The following is a 21663-nucleotide window of genomic DNA, read 5'->3' on the forward strand; positions in this document are numbered from 1 at the left end:
TATAAACAATTCTAACACAAGAGTGACCACATGGAACTGGTACCATATTTTTGCATTGGTAGGACTTGAGAAACAACCAAAGTGCGAGCATTGCATTTATTAAAACACAGGAAATGGGATAATACACTAACAAGGAATAATCAATCTCTCACTCGCCAGATTAACGACAATGTTCTAGTCACTCAGATTTAATGGAGGTGATAACTTCACACAGTGAGGTGGGCACCTCACAAGTACACACACCTTGTGAGATGTGTGTGCTACACGCTGACTCCAACCTGTCAGTGTGGAGTCTAGCCCCTCTCTCCTCGTGGAGGGCAGGGACGGAGTGTCGCAGCATGTTTCCCCCACCCCATTTTCTCACGAAAACACATGGGAAAACTTGACACACAGAATCATACACATTTACTAATACTGTACATACTCTCCAACACAAATGAAATATATAAATTAACACAAATAAAACAAACTGGTATTTTAACTAGGAAAAACATTTATAGTAATAGCAACTTTATATACCAGTCATTACAATTAGTGCTCTCTTACAGTGGAATGTTGTTGCACACTAACAGCCTTATTCAAAGCTGGAGAAATTGCTGACCTAGAGAGCATGCAACGATCCTTTATCGCTATAATGTACTCAATTAAACATGTAAATTATTGGGACTGCTAAAACATTTTAAATTTGTATTCCCTAGAGCACAGGCAGGAGAGATACATAGTAATCTGCACTCGGAAGATATTAGAAGGACTGGTTCCAAATCTGAACACAGAAATTATACCACATGAGACCAGAAGGCATGGCAGGATGTGCAAAATGGCCTCACTGAAGATCAGAGGTGCAGTAGGCATGCTAAGGGAATGCTCGATCAACAACAAAGCCCCAAGACTTTCTAGACTCTTTCCCTACACACACAGGGCATAATTGGTCGATCTCTCAGTGTTCAAAGGAGAACTCGACAAGCCATATCAGGTTGATTTGGTATCAAAGGATACTTGATCAACCAGGCTGTGACACATACGTCAGACTGTGAGCAACCACATCAGACAGCCTGGTGGAGCAGACCAGCAAGCAGAAGGCCTAGTCAGAGACCGGGCTGGGGGGAACACTAATTCCCGGAATCAACAACAGGTAGTCAACAAACAGATAGGTAAGCAGGCGATGAGTCACAATAACGTGGCTAAAGTATGTTGACCAGACCACACACTAGAAGGTGAAGGGACGACGACGTTTCGGTCCATCCTGGACTATTCTCAAGTCGATGAGAATGACTTGAGAATGGTCCAGGACGGACCGAAACATCGTCGTCCCTTCATCTTCTAGTGTGTGGTCTGGTCAACAGGTAGGTAAACTTGCTAGATGCTTTCCAGGTGGAGTGGCAGAATGTCACTTGCTCTCTCTCTCTGCCTCTGTAAGGGGGCCAGGTTGTGGCTCTGGTCTCCTGCAGGCCAAACGCAACTCTTGCAACTGATGTGGCCGAGTAGTAGAGAATAGTCTTGGTGAGATAGCATCAAGGAGCCACTGGAGCTCTACCAGAATGAGGCATTTCATCACATTCAATGCTGGGTTTTTGTCTCTGCAGGATGCCTCCACAACGAATAAGCAGGACCTCAACAAACTTAATTGTTCCAGATGATGGATAGTCTCAGATGAAATTGCTAACCCAGGTAGTTTTCTTCTAGAGCCAATTTTTTAACAATTATAGGATTTTTTACTACTATGCTTTTTTTTCTCTGGATGGTTTTTGAAACAATTCTTTGCACTGGCTTTATAAATTGAAATACAGTACTGTATTTGTGTTTTATATACCGAATGTTCATAATTTTGCTTCCTACTGAAATTTAGCAGTGGTGCTGGCAATTTTTATATTTGTATTTTATTATATGTTATTTAATATTGTAATGATGTTTGGGTGCAATGTGAGGATGCAATTTGCTTTATATTTCTCACTGCTGCTTAGATGCTGAATGATATAGTTAGGCTCTGAACATAAAATGCTGATATTGTTATACTGTGGTTGTTTATTGGTACAGTATTGTATATTTATATTGTAATAATTAATTAATAATAATTCATTGTGTTGAGGGACAGGAAGCCAGGAGGGTATTCATACATGTTAGGCTTATATCGAGGACCCCCCTAAGTTTGAATTACTGGCCTAGCTCAGGATGCAACCCCACAAAAAGCTAGCAAGCTCCCGAGTACCTGCTTACTGCTAGGTGAACATAGTCATTAGGTGAAAAGAAATATGCCCATCAATTTCTGTCATGCCTGGGATTCGAACCCGAAATTCTCAATTGTGTGTCGAGAACAAACCCAACTGTACTATTGGGACCTTAAAGTTAAATGTGACAAACTCTACAGTTTGTCACATTTTTCCTTAATGTTGCACTTGTAGACTGCTTCAGCTGGAAAATCCAGCTTTCAGTGAATAGTGTACATTTTTGTAACATATGTTAGTTGTGACGTGAAAGTGTAGGAGTGTAGATGTTCGGCAGTCCTCCTAATGGCTGGTGTCAATGCCCGTCACATTTACAAAAAAAGAGACTGCTTGGCTGTTGTCCGTGGTAGAGTAAGGGAAGACACGCAAAACACATAGTATGAACAATGAAACTTTAATTAACTGGAAAGCAAATTTAAAAACAAAGATAATCCCTTGGCTATGTACAGTGCAAACAAACAAGTCATAAAAATTAAGAACAGGGATAAATTACTCTAGGAATAATATAAAGACAAAATGACATAAACAGGTGCTGAGAATATAGCGCTAGCTGAGAACCTCCACCAATAAACAGGACATGTATCAGTTGGTTGTTCACAGCTTGAGAGCACAAGGATATTCTGACTTCAATGGCTGGTTCAAGCCCAGACATCGACTTAGGTAGAGGGCGCAGAGGTGCAGGTGTGCAGACAGCGGGTCACCAATCAGAAGCAGGCAGGCTGGAATGGTAGTTTTCTGGTTGACGACGGGCGAGCCGGCATGGAGGGAGTGTGGAGTGGGGGTTTAGGGTACGATTTGCCTCCTGGTCAAAATGTTTTGTGCTACTGGTAGACGTATCTTAAAGGTAGCATCTTATTCTTGTATATGTGTAAGTAACTTTATGTAGGGAAGAGCAGGCTCAATCTCTCTTGAAAGAGATTATCATCACAACTCTCCCCCGAAGCCTGCGCTTACGGATGAAGTTACGTCTTCAGGTGGTAGAGTGATAGGTGGATCTGCCTCTACCTCAGACTCTGGAGAGGGCATCTGCTATGATGATGTCAGAACCCTTAATGTAGAAAATCTCCAGGTTGAAATTCTGCAGATATAAAGCCCATCGTAGAAGTTGTTGATTGTTGAAATGGGCTTGCTGCAAGAAGCGTAGGGGATTGTGGTCCGAGTAGATGGTGGTAGACCAAGCACCTTGTAGGTACGATGCAAAGTGTTGTAAATTCAGGACGATGGAGAATAGCTCCTTTTCGATAGTGCTGTAATTCTTCTGGTGTGGTTTTAACTTGTAGCTGTAGTAGCTAACAGGTAGAACCTCCTCGCCTCATTGTTGCATCAGGTCGCCCCCGATGCCGGTACTACTGGCGTCGACATAGAGGATGAACGGCTTCGTGATATCTAGCGAGGCGAGAATGGGATTAGAACAGAGCAGAGATTTAAGTTGTTCAAAAGCAATGGTTTGCTGAATGGTCCAATGATACCATTGCTTGGGGCCGGTTAAAGTGATTAATGGTGTCGCTACCGTACTAAATTTCTTCACAAACCTACGGTAGTAGGAGGCAAGACCCAGGAAGCGCAGGAGCTGCTTCCTGGTGGTAGGCTGTGGGTAATGCTGGATGGCTTGAGTGTGTACGTTTAACGGAGCTAGGCTGCCACTCCCTATCACATGACCAAGATAACGCACTTTACCTTTAGCAAAGGTGGACTTGCCCAAGTTGATGGTGAGGCCGGCTGTCAGGAGCTTGGCGAACAATCGTTGCAGCTGGAGCAGATGTTCGTCCCAGGTGTTAGTTGCTACAACAATATCATCCAAGTAGGCATAGGTGTTATCTAAGCCATGGATGACACGGTTGACAGCTCGCTGGAAGGTGGCCGGGGCATTACATAGTCCAAATGGCTCAAGCAGGCTCAATCTCAAGATATTCTCAATTTCAAGATAATCTCTCTTGAAAGAGATTATCGTCACATAGTGTAGGGAGCCCCTTTGGCTCCCTGGAGCTATCGGGCTAATATGTGAATCATTAGACCGAGAGACTCTGCCTACCAGTGACCACTAACCAGAACATGGCCCCCTCAGAGAGGTGCAGGGTGCATATGCCCTGGAAAACCCCCCTGTATTTGGGGGTTATCCTTATCTGCCATCGACTGAGGGTTAGCCACCCAAAAAGGTAGGCATAACAAAACAGACCCCACATGGTAAAAAAATTACAACTGAAAACCAAAGAGAGGGGTAAAACTCACTGAATTTCCAATTAACCCTCAAACCACTAGGGGCCCAAATGGAATTCACACCCACAGGCGCAACAAAAAAATAAAATGAAAAAAATTCTTTCGTCTTATAGAAGTGTTCATTTTTGTTTTCTGATCACGGAAAAAATAACAAAAAAATCGTAGGTGGCATATTTTAGCCGCAATAGGGTAGGGAAGTGTGGCAAAAAAGGGGCGTTGGCAGAGCCTTCGCCAGACGAGGTCTACTCCGCCCGAGCTGTCAGACGGCAGTTGCCACAAATATATTATTACCTAATTATTTCAATGTCTCTGATTGATTTTTTCTTAGTTTTTTTGCAGTAATATTATTCCATACAGTGAATTGTGGTATATTTATATTATAAAATGTGTGAACCATCGCTGTACTCAAAATTATGGTGTGCATATTAGTGATTCAATTATTATGTTCATAAAACAATAAACAAAAAGTTTTGCTGTTGTTACACTATATACACAGGTTATATATAAGTATCTGCATATTTTGTACACCATAACGAACTACTAAGTTGGTCTTGTGAGTCAAAAAGCAACGAGGAGTGATCGCCACACACCAGCGAGCCACTCACTGCCACTCCCTCCCTCAACACCACCTCACTCACCCTCATTCACCCCCCACAATACTCTTTCTGTATTTATTCACTATACACAGACGTTATATTCACGTATTTACATGTTTTGTTCACCATAACTGTACATCTAAGCTTGTATGGTGAGTAAAGCAACATAGATGAAGCTACTCACACAGTCAGCTGATCGGCGGCCGCCCTCAAGGCCAGATGCACTAATATTTGTCCTCCAACAATATTGTTTGTGGTGTTATTACGCTATATACACACATTATATATAAGTATCTACCTGTTTTATTCACCATACCTGAACAAATAAGCTGGTATGGTGCCGAAAGATCATAGTGGCCATCAGTAAACAACATGCCAAGTCGGGCAGACGACACTCCTCCCTCACCAAAATGGCGGCTCCCAACCTACTCCTCTCACTGTTATCTCACACTATACACACGTTATATATAAGTATCTACATTTGTGTTCACCATGGCGAACCACTAAGCTGGTATGGCGAGTGCAGTCAATAAATGGTGGCCACACACAGTCAGAAAACGATGCCACAACCCTCCCTCCCACAGCCTTACTCCTCCCTCCATGGAGCACAGCGCTAAATATCACCACAATCCTGCTATTATCAGAATCCTGGTCAGTTTTATCACAGTCAGGGGGCTTCAGTAATACTATCACTGTTAAATAATAGCAGTATCATTTATATTATGGTATTTGTAGGCGATGCTGTGGTCACAAGCTGAACAGCGGTGCTGTGAGCTCGTGCTGCGTGCGCCAGCCTTGGTGGCTTGCTCAATACTGACGCTGTAACACCCAAGAATGTTGGCCTGGATTTTTTTTCTAGGTGGCATCTGGCAACTATCGGTCTTGGCTGTACTATAGCTGCCCCTATCCCAGGCGGGGCGTTTAAATTATAGCGCTAGACACGAAATCATATATAAATGATGTGCGCGGTTTCGGTTTTGTCACTGATATCATTTATATATGATATGAGCGGTTTGAGGGTTAAACAAGCAAACATCACACTCCATTGCCATGTCGCTCTATCTCCCCCCCATCAGGAGAGTGAGGGGGGGAGCCCCAGACCCCCCGTGCTGGCGACCCAGCCACTCTATTTCATCAGCTAATGTGAACCTGGACGGACATCTTCTCCGGCCTTGCTTTCCAAGCAGTGTTTGCCTTTGTGTTGTCCTCTGCGGTGTCGTTGTGTGTGGTGGCCAGGTGTCCTCAAAAGTACTGGGGCATCCTTCCCTAAGCGCCCTCTGAGTACTACCCTTGCGTGTTAGCACTTTAGTCCGGGCATGACGCAGCATTGTGTTATCCGTTTACTGTCGGTAATCTCGGGGATGACGCAATGCTGCGTCGTCCACTAAAATAATTGCCAAAAATCAGGTTTTTATCCAATTTTTTGGGGACTGTTTGGTAACTGTCAACAAGCCGAATGCAATCTGTGACTACAATACAAACATGGAAGGTGTTGATCACTTTGACCAAATGATCAAATATTATCACTTCATAAGGAAAACTCACAAATGGACGAAGAAAATGCCGTTCTATTTTGTGCAAATGGCTATCTACAATGCTTATGTGATGTACAACTACTACACAAAAAATACAAAACTATAATACTAAATATACTAAAATACTAAATACTAAACATTTGTGGGCAGGAATTGGGAGTGTAGCTGGAAGGCGTCTGGGTGCTCACTCGCGGTTAACGCGTGGCCCGTCTTCAACTCGTCGGCGGGTGGAGCGTGACCAGGTTTTTTATTTTATATGCTAATATTCCTCTAGAGAATTCTATTGCGAACCCATTGATACCAAAATGAAAGACCTAGGACGAAAATTGAGGTGACCAGAGTGAAAAGAGAGAACACATTTTATCGCTTTTGCGCGCTCCTGGGTAACTCATTCGCACTTTCTCTGTTTGCTGTGGGTAATTAGCCAGGCTTTTGGAGTTTATATGCATTTAGTGCTGTAGAGAATTCTATTGCGAACACAATGATACCAAATTTAATCTCGTAGGACGGGAATTGAGGTGACAAAGTTGAAGAGAGTATGCACTTTTCAGAATTAACGCGGCTCCCGTGAAACGCTGGGACTCAAATCGCACAGTTGAGGGGTGGCGCGCGGGGTACGCCAAAGTGTTAGGGTTCTCTTCCCTGGTGCAATAGGGAACCAGTTCCGTAGGGATTTTTGCTGCTCAACACTTACCCCGCCCTTGGGGCCAACTGGGGTTTCGTGGCCCTTGTTCGGCCATGGGTAGGAATTGGTATCATGCTGGTTAGAGCGTCAAGGTGTTATGCAGCTTGCCTACCTATGCTGCAGCCAATTCCTGTTTCCTCTGGTGGTGATGTAATTTTGCAGGTTTTTCTCTTGTTTTCTTTGCCTGGTGTGGCTATAGTCCACTTACAATATATTGGTGGCCATCTACTAGGCCCCCAAGATTGTACATGTTGCAGGGGTTTCAGTGTTTTGATCCCTCCCCCCCTTGTTAGCTTTGGGTCTTAACCGATTAGCAACACCTTGCCCAGGCTTCCTATAGCAGTCAGCCTACGGGTCTTGTAAAACCCTGTCAGAGCTTGGTGAACCTATAGATGCATCTTCAGAGTTCCAGCCCGCCTCGTGCGGGTTTGAAGGTTGCTGTGTGCCCCGTATCTCAGGGTGACAGTCGCCACTTTTGCCTCCATCATGCTGCCTGTTGGGTCAACGACACCTTTGACCCAGAGTATTGCCAGTCATGTTCTCTGCTTGTTTTCCAGTACTATTCTGATGACATTACTGTTAGGGTACAGGCAGCATCCATGATGCATGCTCGGTTCAGGTTGCTGCAATGCACTAGGCTGATTTCCCACCTGGATGCCCTGCGGCTACCCCGCTTTGGTTATAGGGACCCGGACTTGGGGGCGTTAGTCTCTTTGACTTTGGTTCAGTCCGTACTCCCTGGTCCTTTCCCTGTTGTTCATCCTGCACCTTCCCACCTTCCCTTGCTTCCGGCTCCCAAACGTCTGAAGGGTTTCGGGGTCGGGGCAGGAGTTAGTTGGTAATGAGACTCGGGCAGCTTCGGGGACTGCTCCATTCGGATTAGGGACGGAGGCATTCGAGCCGGTTCCAACTTCCAAGGCTTCTGGGTCCCATCAGTAGACCCTCCTTCTTTCCAACCTTTTCCCTGGACTTTGCCTTTTCTTCAGGGGCAGAGGGTATGGAGGCCGGCTCTGCCCCGGGTCCAAACTTGGGGGATCCCAGGGCTGGGGAGGAGTTGACCTGGGGGACCCTTGGGGCCTATTTGACCCCACTTCCAACACCACAAAATTCAAAGCGATTTTGGGTGATGATGCCCTCTTCGTGGGGCTTGTTGTTGCAGGGGGAAGTAGTAGTAGCAAAGTCACTGCTACTGTAGTACTAGTGGCTTTGCAATGATGTACAAATACCAATCTTGTGTAATCTCACCAACCCATTGTACCTCCTTGTGAATAAAATATTATTACTGAACAAATCCACCGGAGCCTTGATGAGGGTTCGAACCCACGTGCTAGATATTCTCAGACGTGCTCTAGTTAACTGCACCATGACATGGGAAAACAATTGCAACCTGGGGTACTACTGCACCCACAACTGCACTTGTGGGTGCAACATGGAAAATTCACTTCCATGTCGTGGTGTAGTTGACTAGAGCATGCCTAGGAACACCCAGCACATAGGTTCAAAACCCTCATCAACGTTCCAGTAAATTTGTTCATTGATATATCAGGTTAATGTGAATTCTCTGTGTATTATTATTATTATTGTTGTTATTATTATAATTATTGTTGTTATTATTATTATTATTATTATTATTATTATTATTATTATAATAATAATAATAATAACACCACTATGTGCCTCCATTCACTATCTTGTACATAACTTATCATGGTGGCCTGTGAATAGCTTTCTTGATTCCCCTGAAAGCAAATAGTTTATATGCAGTTAAGGTTGTCCTTTTTTAATGGAGTTGGTTGTGCATTATCACTTTCTAAGCCTTACCTAGGCCTTTTATGATACGATTAAACTATTTTAGCAATTGCTAGCAAAATATATTTAGTTTTGTAACCAGCGTGAATCAGGATTAGAATATTAGAATACAATGGTTCTAAAGTCTTAGGTGTGTAATTAGGATGATGACCAAACCACACACCAGATGATGAAGAGACGAAGACGTTTCGGTCTTCGTCACAATCGACTTGATAACAGTCCAGAACAGACTGAAACGTCGTCGTCTCTTCATTTCCTGATGTGTGGTTTGGTCATCATATCTTCAGCCATGTTATTGTGACTCATTGTGTAATTAGGTCCTAATATTGTATCATAAAATATATTTTTCTGTAAGTTGTGACAAAATATTTTTGCATTTCCCTGGGCTTTGGGTACCCATAAGCATTCTTATACCTTGTTTGCCAAGTCGGGTCCCAAATTCTCAGCATCCCCATGGATGCTGAGAATCCTTGGACCTAATGCATTCAGGTCCATGTCTGCATCCATTAAACAAAATATTTTCTCAATAGAAGGTTTGGCACTTCTTTTGCCAGCTAATACAATATGTTAATTGTGCTGCAACAGCAAATGTAAAATGTATTGTTCAGTAAATCTAAACTTGAAATTATTACAGTTTAGCATGTACAATTTCAGTTTGTGTATCTTCATAAAGTATTTTATTTTTTATGAATATTTTTGTTTTAACTCTACCTGCTTTGATGAATATCAATGCTTAGTAGGTCTGGCACTGCATAACTGATTCAGCTGTTAAGTTTAAAGCTTAATTTATTATTATATCAAACCAATTTTGTAATCGATTCAATTTGGAGGTGATTTATTGAGGAGCCAAATAGTGGCTTCCTGAAGTTAGTTCATTGGGTGTGTTCCACATAGATGAGTCACTAAACTTTTGGTCCCGAATAGCCTACCAGGGACGAGAGCTAGAACCTGACTTCTCCCCCCTCCTCTTCCTTACAAAGGAAGCGGGGGATTTTTATGATCACCATCACCTAAAAACATCCAGAAAGTAAACAAAAGCAATGTGAACAGCTGGCAGGTGAAAGGTTCAGAGAGAGAAATGAACTGAAGCAGCGAAAAACTTCAAATGATTCACTCGGTAAACTAAAGCTGACCACCGAGGGAGCCTGACAGCCGAGTGGAGAGCGCTTCGGATGCATAGCCCTGAGGTTCCAGGTTTGATTCCCGTTGAAGGCGGAAACAAATGGGCAGAGTTTCTTTCACCTCGATGTCCTCTGTTCACCTAGCAGTAAATAGGTAACTAGGAGTTAGACAACTGCTACGGGCTGCTTCCTAGGGGTGTGTAACAAAAAGGAGGCCTGGTCTAGGACCGGGTCGCGGGGATGCTAAGCCCCGAAATCATCTCAAGATAACCTCAAGATAACCAACAAGTTGCATCACCACTGCGAGCTCCTGGCTTCCACACCATCAGAACCTAAGAAAATCAGCTTCCACAGTCCTGTCGCTGATGTCCTTGAATGCGGACCTCCATGAGTCATTGACTCCAGCGAATCTCTGTTTTTCTAAGATAAGTGTAGGCCATTCTTAGGACACTGTCCTGTGGTGGCCATTCTTTGGACACTGTCCTGTGGCATATTGACTTATGTGTTGTTTCCAACTTTGGAATATGCTTCATGAGCATGTCTTTCAAGTCACACTTCTTATGTAGACTTATATTCTTCATCTTAAGCTGTATTGTTTAGAGCTACCATTCCACAGGTGCTCGTTTTGTTTTTGTTCTTGTTCTGACAGTGACTTCTCTGGTGAGTCCAGCCCTGAGAGGCTGTACTACTGTAGAGTGCTTTGCGTTGGGCAGTGCAGGATCTCTGACTCCTCTGCAAGGCTCTGTGGTTAGTGTGTTTGGGTTTTGCTGTGGGGTGTACTAGGGTTCACATGATTGTCTATATGGTACATTTCTAATGCCCCTCGCAGTCACATTTATCCTGATGTCTACCTTCCACAAGCATCTTTATTTCCTGGGTGTCCTGCTTGGGACACCCAGGAAACCCTTCAGCCCTGGTAAGCTCTGTGGGTTTTCGGCTATGGTCATTATGAATTGACTCACCAAGCCTGTACTCACTACTTGCAAGTTTAACAGGTGCCCATTGACCTTGTTATACACAGACAGTCATTCTTGCTATCTCTGTCATGCTACCTACTGGGTTGGTGATATCTTGACCTTGAGGCCTGTAACGTTTACACTCACAGGGTCACTGTTTTATTCGAGCCTGCCTCAAGACGAGAAGCTTATTAGGCAGCAGCTGCTTTGTAAGCTAATTTTGGCTATGTTCGTTGCTTTTGAGATATATACAAGAGTTGTTACATTCTTGTACAGCCACTAGTACGCGTAGCGTTTCGGGCAAGTCCTTAATCCTATGGTCCCTGGAATACGATCCCCTGCCGCGAAGAATCGTTTTTTCATCCAAGTACACATTTTACTGTTGCGTTAAACAGAGGCTACAGTTAAGGAATTGTGCCCAGTAAATCCTCCCCGGCCAGGATACGAACCCATGACATAGCGCTCGCGGAACGCCAGGCGGGTGTCTTACCACTACACCACGGAGACTGCTTGTGACATGGTACTCAAGTGGATGCCCTGGAGTTGGCCACTATGGTGTTTAAGGACTCAGAGTTGGAGTAGTTTGTTAGGCCTCCATTCTCCTCTCTTGCATTGGGTCCTGAAAAGTCTGAGGGGTTTAGTCTAAGCAGGGTCTAGCTTTGAGTGTTGCACAGCTGCCCCTGGGGTCTTCCCCCGTTTGATAGCCGAGACTATTGGGCCATTTCTTCCCACCAGGGATTCAGAATCTTCTACTTCCTGGGGGTTTGCTTTGCTTCAATCCCTTTTTTGTGGGACATTCTTAATCGACTGGTGTTGGTTAAGAAATGATCAGGTTAGAGACTTATGCAGGCAGGGTGGTCTTTTGAACTCCTTGATAGCCAGCTCAGCCTTGGTTTCTGGATCTTCTGGCCAGGTGTCTGAACCCTGGCATTTTTCCGCCTCTTGCAGCAAATTGGCCTGGTGATGTACCTTGCTGGTTTTGACATTCTACACTAATCTATGCATCTGGACTTTCTAACAAGTCTATTACCATTTGTATGGTATGCAGGTGGCCAAGTTGTTAATACCCCACCTGCATATTTGATAGCAGTGACAATATGAAATTTCTCCTTTGCCTCTTTGCCACATTTTGTCTTGTTTGTCAATCAGTATCCTGTGCTTTATACTGTCACCTCTTATCATTTGGCCATAAAATGGCCCCTCTGGTTGGCATTCAGTGTCGAGGGTGTCCTCAGCACTATTTCGTAAGATGTCTCGTGCCGTCTTTTACCTTCATCCAGCGCGTGCTCTTTCTGAGCCATCTTCGTCTCTCGGTATGTTGCTGGCATTTCCCTCCTCTCCTCAGTTCTTTGTTGCCCCTTTGGTCTGGGATATGTTCAACCCTTTATCTGTGTATAACAATCAGGGTTTTTCATCAATGTTGAGTACAACAACCAGGGTTGTTTTTAGGTCTAGCATAAGATTTTAAATTCCCGTGGGTACAAGGGGCTCACATTTTATTCATGTTTCCAGTAATCATACGCCTTCTTTGAAAATAATCGTAGCACCTATGCTGGGTGTGAGCCACAGTACAGTCTATCCTGGTTCCTTCCTATATCTATAGAGTGGACTGTCAATGCCGCCTCCTTCCTCTGACTTTGTGAGACGTTAGGGTGCCTAGACATGGACCTCTTCATATCAGCATGGTCTCGGTGCCTTCCCTTATATGCAGTTCTTATTCACAATGGATACCTTCCTGTTGGACTGGTCTATGTGGGAGATTCCTACACCTTTTTTCCCTGGTTTGGCTGTTTCTCCAGATCCTATCATTTTTGTAGTCCTACCAGGGGATGCTGATCCTTCTGGTGGCTGGCTCAGTTTTGGTTTCAGGACCTGCCTTTTTCCGAAGGTCAGCTCGATGACGTACTTCGCTGGTTTGGTCTTCTTCAGTCTTTGTGTCTGGTAGTTTTGACTCATGTTTTTTGCCATCCTTTCAATGAGCAAGTGGCTTCATTAATGGTGTTCCATTTTTGATCCTCTTCCCGGCAACAGAAAGTGGTTTTGTGGCACTCTTTTCGCCACTTCTTTTCTCCTTGTCGTTGTTCTTCGATTTCTGAGCATGTGGTGCTCTCCTTTCATTCCTGGCTTTTTTGTGATGGGCATCTCATGCCAAATACTGTCACCTTGTATTGTGTGGCACTGGTGAAGCCGCTGCAGCTTACATTTGGTGAAAATATTTGGCTCCGTTTTGCAAGCTTTCCCATGCGTTATTTCATCTCTGGCCTGTTCATGTTCCACATGAGCCTGCTTCGTCTCTGGACCAGGTTCTTATGTTTCTTTCTTCTTCTTGGTTTACGATGTCCCCTTCGATCTGTGATTGTTCCCATAAGTCTTTGTTTTTGGTTTCTCTTGCTTCTAGTTGTTGGGTGTGGAAATTTTATGCCCTCTTTCAGTGGCCGGGGTTTTATTCTTCTGGCCCCTGGTGGGTGGTTTGATCATTTGCAGCTGGCACCTTCTTTCCTAGCTTCCAAAGGGATGCAGATGATCAGTCACAATGACATAGCTGAAGATATGATGACCAAATCACTCATCAGAAGATGTAGAAATGACGACGTTTCGATTCAGGACGGACTGAAACCTTGTCAGTCTTTTTTCTTCGGGCCCTACACATCAGTGATCGCCAGTTTCTTGACACTGAAATTTCTTTTATTTAAAAGTCTTTCTCTTACCTTGGATATCCCTAAAATTTATCAGCTGTGCATATTCTCAAGCTAAACAAAATTTATCTCATTCCAAACCTGTTTCTAAAGCTAGTAACACTGCTGTGCCTTCCTTTCATATCTGAACTAAAAAATCTTACTAATACCTTTTGTCCTCTTGACGTAAAACTCGTCTTTCGGCAAACTAACACACTTCGTAGTAATCTGGTTCACACTGCTGCTCCTGCTTCCTATGCTGCTGGTGTCTATTCTATTTCCTGTTTGTCTTGTCCTCTCCAATACTTTGGTAAAACTGATTGTACACTAAATGACTGACTTAAGGAACACAAAAGAGGTTTTTAGTCTACAGATACAAACTATACTCTTTTTGTGTCATGTTAGGAACTCTAATCATTCTATAGATTGGTCTCCAAAAATCTTTCCTGCCTCTACTTTTCACAGACGCCGTCTTGCTGACTCGGCTCTGATACACAACGTGCCCAACATGAACCATTGTCATGACTTTGTTGTTGTTGACTCTTTCCTTTTCCAGTACATACAGTGGTACCTTCGTTTACGAATTTAATCCATTTCCAGAGATGGCTTGTAACCCGAAACAAATTTTCCCATAAGAAATAATGTAAATTGAATTAATCCATTCCACACTCTCAAAAATATTAACTTCAAAATACATTTCATACATAATAAACACAAATAAACATACTATATTTTGTACTATAGTATGTAGAAGTTATAGCATACCTTTATTGATGACTCTTGTTGGCATATGGAAGACGGTGAGGAGAGGGGGGGGGGGAGGAGAGAAGTGTGTTTGTAAGGAGGATCCCCTTCATTATAATATCAGACAGTGATGACTTCTCTGGGGTACTCTCTCTTCCCTACGTTTTTCCTGCATACCACTAGGATCATACCACTGTGGCTCAATGCTTGTTTGCCTCACTAAGAACCTTTCCATAGACTTGTTTTTCCTCTATAATCATCCTCACATGTGTTTTCATAGGTTGAATCTTACCACTACTTTCTTGGAACCCATGGCATGGTATATAATAATTACTTTTATGTTTAGAATCCAAAAAAAGGTGAAAAACAATGAAATTCTTTACAAAGAATTTAAGCACAATCATCACTATGCCGGAGGCACTGTCAAACTGATGTCCATTCGCCCGTTCCACCAGGAACCACATGCTCATTCGACCCATACGTGTATCAACAAACTCGGAACTCGAGGCAAGGCTCGTGAACCAAATCAAATTTTACTCAAAAAATTTATAAATAAGGGCATTCGTAAGCCGAGGTTCCACTGTTCTTATATGGTCCAACTTTCTTAACAAATGTGACATGATTTAAGGCCCCTCCTTTTTTTACCTCTTTTCTTTTTCTTAGCTTTCCTCTTATCTCTTATTCTTACCTTTCATCCCATTCTTACCTTTCATCATATTCTTACCTTTCATCTGACACTCACCCTTTTCTCTTACCTGCTCCTCGCCTCACTCTTACCTTATTTATTTGCCCGTACTTTACTCTTTCCTATCACACAGCTTGATGATGACCCAGGACAGACTGGAACATCATTATTTCTCCGTCTTCTGATGTTTGGGTTGGTCATCGATGGTTTAGCTGGGAGTGCATCACGTGCTGTGGCCGGTGGTGGCTCCACGCCTTTACCTTCGTGCTTCTGATTGTACCTTGATGGATGTGGATTGACCCTGTCATCTTGGCACCCGGTTCCAAGGCTCGCCTTTCTCAAGTTGTCTGCCATGTTAAGTATAGGCAGCCTGTGGTCTACCCTCATGCACATGATGTTAGGAAGTACAGTATGCCACTCTCTTAGCAGTGTTCTGGGCTGATATTTTGGTGTAGAGGTTTTGGAGGTCAAACAGAGTTCTAGCAACCCAGTCTCTTGTTAATGTTCTTGGGCCTCGGCGCTCTTCTGTGGGTTTGAGCCGTGCGTCTCAGCCTTTTTGTCACTTCTTTTGATTCCTGTGATGCTCTGTCCTTCCTGGTAAGTGCCTGTTTCTTTTCCTTCACCATTGGTAGTTATCTTTAGAGAAGGAGGGAAAGAATTATCAAGGGAAAGCACCAAGCCATTATGACTATACGAGTATATAGCACTTGGAAGGGGTCAGGATAAGGATTTGGGACGAGACGAGGGAAAGGAAGAGTGCCCAACCACTTGGACAGTCGGAGATTGAACACCAACCTGCACGAAGAAATACCATTGTTCAAGTATCCAGGGCACCTTTTCTGGGGTGAGCCACAAGGGGCTCCCTCCAGAAAACCAGCGTTGAATGTAATAAAATGACAATTTCTGGGTGAGGTCTGGTGGCACCCTTTCACCCTCCCTCCCTCCCTTCAGGTCATCAGGGGCAGAGATGCCAGCTGACCACGTGCTGCCTCCTTCTCCCCCTCAAAACAAGTGAAGGGAGGTGGATCGAACAAGCAAGTGAGAAGAATTCGATCGCTTGTTTACATAGTTGGGGGAGTTCTTTCTGTGGTTTTAGAGGCTGCGGTCTCGATTGAAGCCAGTTGTGGCCTACTTTGACTTGCTGATTTTCTGGTTGCTTCCTCACTGGTGACATACATTAATACTGTACAAGGGTACCTTGGTTTAAGAGTTTAATCTGTTCCTGGAGACGGCTCGTAACCCGAAAACTCATAAACCGAAGCTAATTTCCCCATAAGAAATAATGGGGAAATGAATTAATCCGTCCCTGACTTCTAAAAAACCTCACTTCAAACTAAATTTTATACGTAATTCATCGAAATCTACACTACAAAACTATGTTCAAGTTATTACTTACCCTTGCTGATGACTGCTGTTGACGTATGGAAGATGGTGAGGAGGGGGGGGGGGGAGGAGGAGAGGTGTTACTGTTTGGAAGGGGAGTCCCTTTCCATTACAACATCAGGCAGTGAGGACTTCTCTGGTATGCACTCTCTGGCACGTTTTGCCTGCATACAACTAGGACCTGCTTGTGGCTCACTGCTTGCTTGTCTTACTAAGAATCTGTCTAAAGACACTTGTTTTTCCCTACATTTTAACACTTGTCTGTAGTAAGACATCACATTGTCATTTAAAAGGCCAATGCAACGGCCTGCTACAGCATTATCTGGTGAGTTTTTTCAACAAAACTTTGCAGTTCTTCCCATACTTCACACATTTTCTTAATGAGGAAGAAACATCCTCTGCTCACAACTGTTTTCTTAGGTTGAACCTTACCACTGGCTTTTTTGGGACCTATTGCGAGATATATAATAACAACTTTTATGTTCAAATGGCCAAATATCCAAGAAAACACTGTAAATCCTGGTGAAGAATTGAGGCGGGATAGTCACTGGGTACGAGGCACTGGTAAACTGAGCGGCGATCGCCGTGCCACCACGCGCTAGTCGGCACGTACGCATATCAGCACCCTCGTATCCTGAGGCAACCCTCGTATCCCGCTACAAGTTTTCAGAGCAAATCCTGCTCGTAACCCAAAAAACTTGTAACCAGGGGCACTCGTAAGCCGAGGTACCACTGTACATGTGAATGCTCCTTGCACCTCTGTGAGGTGGGGGGCCAGGTTCTGGTACTGGTCCCCAGTAGGTCAGAAGAACTCTGTGGCTGATGTGACCTAGTAGATGTTACATTATCAGTATACGATAGCTTCAGGGAGCCACCAGGGATCACCCAGAAAATGGCGTTGCATCACATTCAATGCTAGATTTTGGGGGGCACACTATACTAGTGTCAGATATGTAACAGGTGTGCAGTGCAGGGGTTAAAGCTCTGGTTTTGTTGGCCTACACTTCTGTTCGTTGAATGAGGAATTTCGTGCTCAATCCTGGAGGCATGGGCTTTGTTCTTTCAGTCCTGGTAGGCGGTTTCTAAATTTGCAGCTTAAGCCTTCTTTTCTATGCAGACGAAGAGTCACAATAACATGACTGAAGAGATAACTAAATCACACATCGGAAAATGAAGAAATGATGACGTTTTGGTCCATCCGGGACCATTATCAAGGCGTGTAAAAGAAGAGAGGAAGGTTCAGGCAAATAAAAGTTAAAAGAGTGAGGTGAGAAGTAGGTAAGAGAAGGTAAGAATAGGATGCATGCAAGAATAAGATAAGAATGGGATGAATGTTATTATAAGGTAAGAATTGGATGAATGTAAGAATAGGAGAAATGAAAAATAAGGTAATAATAGGGTGAATAAGAAAAACAGGAAGGTAATAGGAAAAGGGAGTAGGAATAAGCAACAGGGGCCAAGTTTAAGTCAGGGCACATTTGTTAAGAAGGTTGGAGCATCTGAGTATGTACTGTGGAAGGGAAGAGTCAACAGCAACAAAGCCAGGACTAAGGTTCATGTTGGGTAGATTGTGTATCAGAGCCAAGTCAACAAGACGGCGTTTGTGAAGAGTAGATGCAGGAAAGACTATTTTAGAAGAAGACCAATCAATAGGATGATTAGTCCCTAACATGACTAAAGAGGGCATTGTTTGTGTCTGCAGACTTGACACTTCTTTTGCGTTCCTCAAGTCTGTCACTAAGTGGATGGCCAGTTTCACCCTTTACCAGGTGCGTCACTTCAGGGGTCTTTCAGCTACAGATTGAGGTTCCGATGACATGGAAGCTGGGAGCTCCCAGTTGTGTTGTCACCTGTTGGTGAGTGAGTTGGTGATGGGACCAGGTTCTAGCTCTGTTCCCTGGTAGAAAATTCCGAACACCCAAGGTTGATGTGAATCATCTATGTACTCATCTAATTGTATTATACTTGCCTAATTGTGCTTGCGGGGGTCGAGTTTCGGCTCTTGGGTCCGGCCTCTCAAGTATTAGTCAACTGGTGTACTATTGGGTTCTATCATATCTACATTTGAACTATGCATAGAGTCTGCCTCGGCAAGTCTGCTTCAGGGAGCTACTGACGCCCAACCGGAAAGCGGCATTTCATTACAGTCAGTGTCGAGGTTTGTTTATGGAATGATTTGCAGAATAAATAATCTCATTTTTGATGCAAGAAATTTGAATATGAACACTGTTCACATTATTGTACTGTTAACAAAAATTGCAATTTTTCAGATATTCATTGGTTATAATTCCTAGAAACTGGAACCTCTTCAGTGTGAATGTGTTCGTGGCCACTACAGGAATCTACCAGGTGGCTCGCATATTCAAGTAAATACTTATCTCTCTTTATTTGGATCACATTTGCAATAACAAAGCTTCTTGATTAAAGCTCATTGATATTTGGTAATTCATCATCAATGAGTTTTTTATATATTAATTTTAGTATTAAGGACGTTTGTAATCTGATTGAACACTGGATCCACAATGCTTGCAGTACATTGTGTGATCGTAACCAGTTATCACTCATAAGTCTATCAGATGTTGCTTCCATTAGAGGGAAAGATCATCTACAGGCTGTTTGTCTTTCTCCATCTTCTTGTCTTTCTCTCTCTTTCTTCTTCCCCCCCCCCCCCCCTCTCTTCCTCCTTCTGTTGGTATCTTTATGATTTTTTCTTGCTTTCTGGTTGTGTGTAATTACCTAGGTGTACTGTAGTTACAGGATGAGAGCTACGCTTGTGGTGTTCCATCTTCCCAGTACTCTGTTATATAACATTTTGAAACTACTGATGGTTTTGGCCTCGACAACCTTCTCACGTGTTCGAACTGTCTACCACTAAGCTCGCAAAAATGAACTTTCTGATGTTCTTTCAGTAGCTTTGTTTAGTAACTTAAATCTATGACCTCTTGTTCCTGAAGTTCCATGTTGCAGCAATAATTTGTTTTTTGTCAATTCCCATTGGTATTTGGTACGTAGTGATCATATTGCCTCTTTTTCTTCTATATTCCAGCTTTGGCGTATTTAATGCCTCTAACTGTTCCTCATAGCTCTTTGTCTTTCAGTTTTGGAAGCCATTTTCTTGCATGTCTTTGCACCTTTTCTAGTTTGTGCTTCTTGAGATATGGGCACCATACAACCGCTGTGTATTCCAACTTTGGACTCGCAAAGGTCATGAACAATTTCTTTTAATATTTTGCCATCCATGTATTTAAACGCAATTATGAAATTGAAAAGCATAGCATAAGCTCCTCGCACGATGTGCTTTATTTGGTTCTCCGGTGACAGCCTGAGGACCAATAGGAGGCCTATTGCCTCCTATTCTATATTCCATATCATGGCATTTATTGACGTTAAATTTCATTTGCCAGGTGTTGCTCTATGCACTTGTTTTGTCCAGGTCTCCTTGAAGGGCATGACAATCGTCTAAGTTTCTTATCTTCCCTAGTATTTTAACATCATCGGCAAATATGTTCATATAATTCTGTATTCCTTTTGATAGATCATTTATTTAGACAGTGAATATTACTGGTGCAAGAACTGAACCCCTGAGGTACTCCACTAGTGATATTCCTCCAGTCTGATTCATTGCCTCTGATTACTACCCTCATTTCTCAGTCAGAAAATTTTTCATCCATGTCACCTTCCCTGTCACTCCTCCAGTATGTTCCAGTTTCCAGAAAAAACTCTTATGTGGGACTCAGACAAAAGTCCCTTTTTAGGGCCAGATAAATGCAGTCAACCCAACCATCTATTTATTGTAAAGTTTCTGTGGTGGCTCTATCATAGAAACAAAGTAGATTTGTTACACAGGATCTTTCTGATGGAAAACCATACTGTCAGTCTGTTATGACATTTCTCCCCAGGTGTTATACCCATTTGGTGTGTAATTACCTAAGTGTAGTTAAAGGATGAAAGCTACGCTCGTGGTGTCCCGTCTTTCCAGCACTCTTTGTCATATAATGCTTTGAAACTACTGACGGTCTTGGCCTCCACCACCTTCTCACCTAACTTGTTCCAACCGTCTACCACTCTGTTTGCGAAAGTGAATTTTCTTATATTTCTTCGGCATCTGTGTTTAGCTAGTTTATATCTATGACCTCTTGTTCTTAAAGTTCCAGGTCTCAGGAAATCTTCCCTAACGATTTTATCAATTCCTGTTACTATTTTGTATGTAGTGATCTATCTTACCTAGTTACAATACTTACTTAGTTGTGCTTGTGGGGGTTGAGCTTCGGCTCATTGGTCCCGCCTGTATGTGTGTGTGTCTTCTCAAGAAGGAATGTGGATTATATAGCTTGTATGAATAGATTTCATGCACCGATGAATTTGATCTTTGTATATACAGTTCATGTATTTCCTTTCTGTATATTATTCACAATTTTTTTTTCCCCTCAGCTATGAGCGGATGAAGAAACTGAAAGAAGCCTGAGCATTACAAATTGGTATAACGAGTAGTATTCTGTTAACACTGACGTGCGTTTTAAAGTGCTAGTGCTAGCAGGTAAATATACAGTTACTGTACCAGTACTGAATAGAAAACACCACTAATGGCAACACACATTGATTTGTACTGTCTGTATTATATGAGAGAAATGTATATTATTTTTATGCCATATTTAGAAATGTAAATAAAGGTTTAATGTTTGAAATTGGATTTCTTTGTCACTCATGGAATACAGTTTCTTCTTTCAAAGCAAATTTCTCCTGCACTGTATACAATACAAGTTTGTCTTGATATTATATAATTTTCCATAAGAGCACCTTTTTTCTGTGGAAAGCCTCGGAAGCTCCCTGAAGTTATCCTACTGATACAGTGCTATATTAGTTGGGATCATCAGTTGTAGAGTTCTTGTTGTCTACCGGGAACCAGAGCCAGAACCTGGCCCCCCCCCCCTCAGAAAGGAACAGAGAGCAATGGCCTTTAAGCACTTTACATTTAAGAAGCACTTTACCAGGGAAGGCACCCAGAAAGGTAGGTGAATCAATACAAACCACTGTC

General features: G+C 43.0%; 1 protein-coding gene across 2 annotated transcripts in view; it reads left to right on the plus strand.

Annotated features, from left to right (window-relative positions):
* LOC123760272 (mitochondrial pyruvate carrier 2) overlaps positions 1 to 21313 on the plus strand; it is a 91893-nt gene extending 70580 nt beyond the window's left edge. The window contains exons 4-5 of one of the 2 annotated variants that reach the window (XM_045745789.2): positions 18899 to 18994; positions 21060 to 21313. In XM_045745789.2, the coding sequence (XP_045601745.1) occupies positions 18899 to 18994; positions 21060 to 21093 (130 nt within the window). In that variant the 3' untranslated portion in view covers positions 21094 to 21313. Of the gene's footprint in view, positions 1 to 1583; positions 9750 to 18898; positions 18995 to 21059 lie in introns of those variants that run through there. The other variant, XM_045745790.2, reaches the window with a different exon arrangement.
* Positions 21314 to 21663: the final 350 nt, after the last annotated feature.

Source organism: Procambarus clarkii, chromosome 39 (genome assembly GCF_040958095.1).
Source record: "Procambarus clarkii isolate CNS0578487 chromosome 39, FALCON_Pclarkii_2.0, whole genome shotgun sequence".
NCBI classification, from domain to species: Eukaryota; Metazoa; Arthropoda; class Malacostraca; order Decapoda; family Cambaridae; genus Procambarus; species Procambarus clarkii.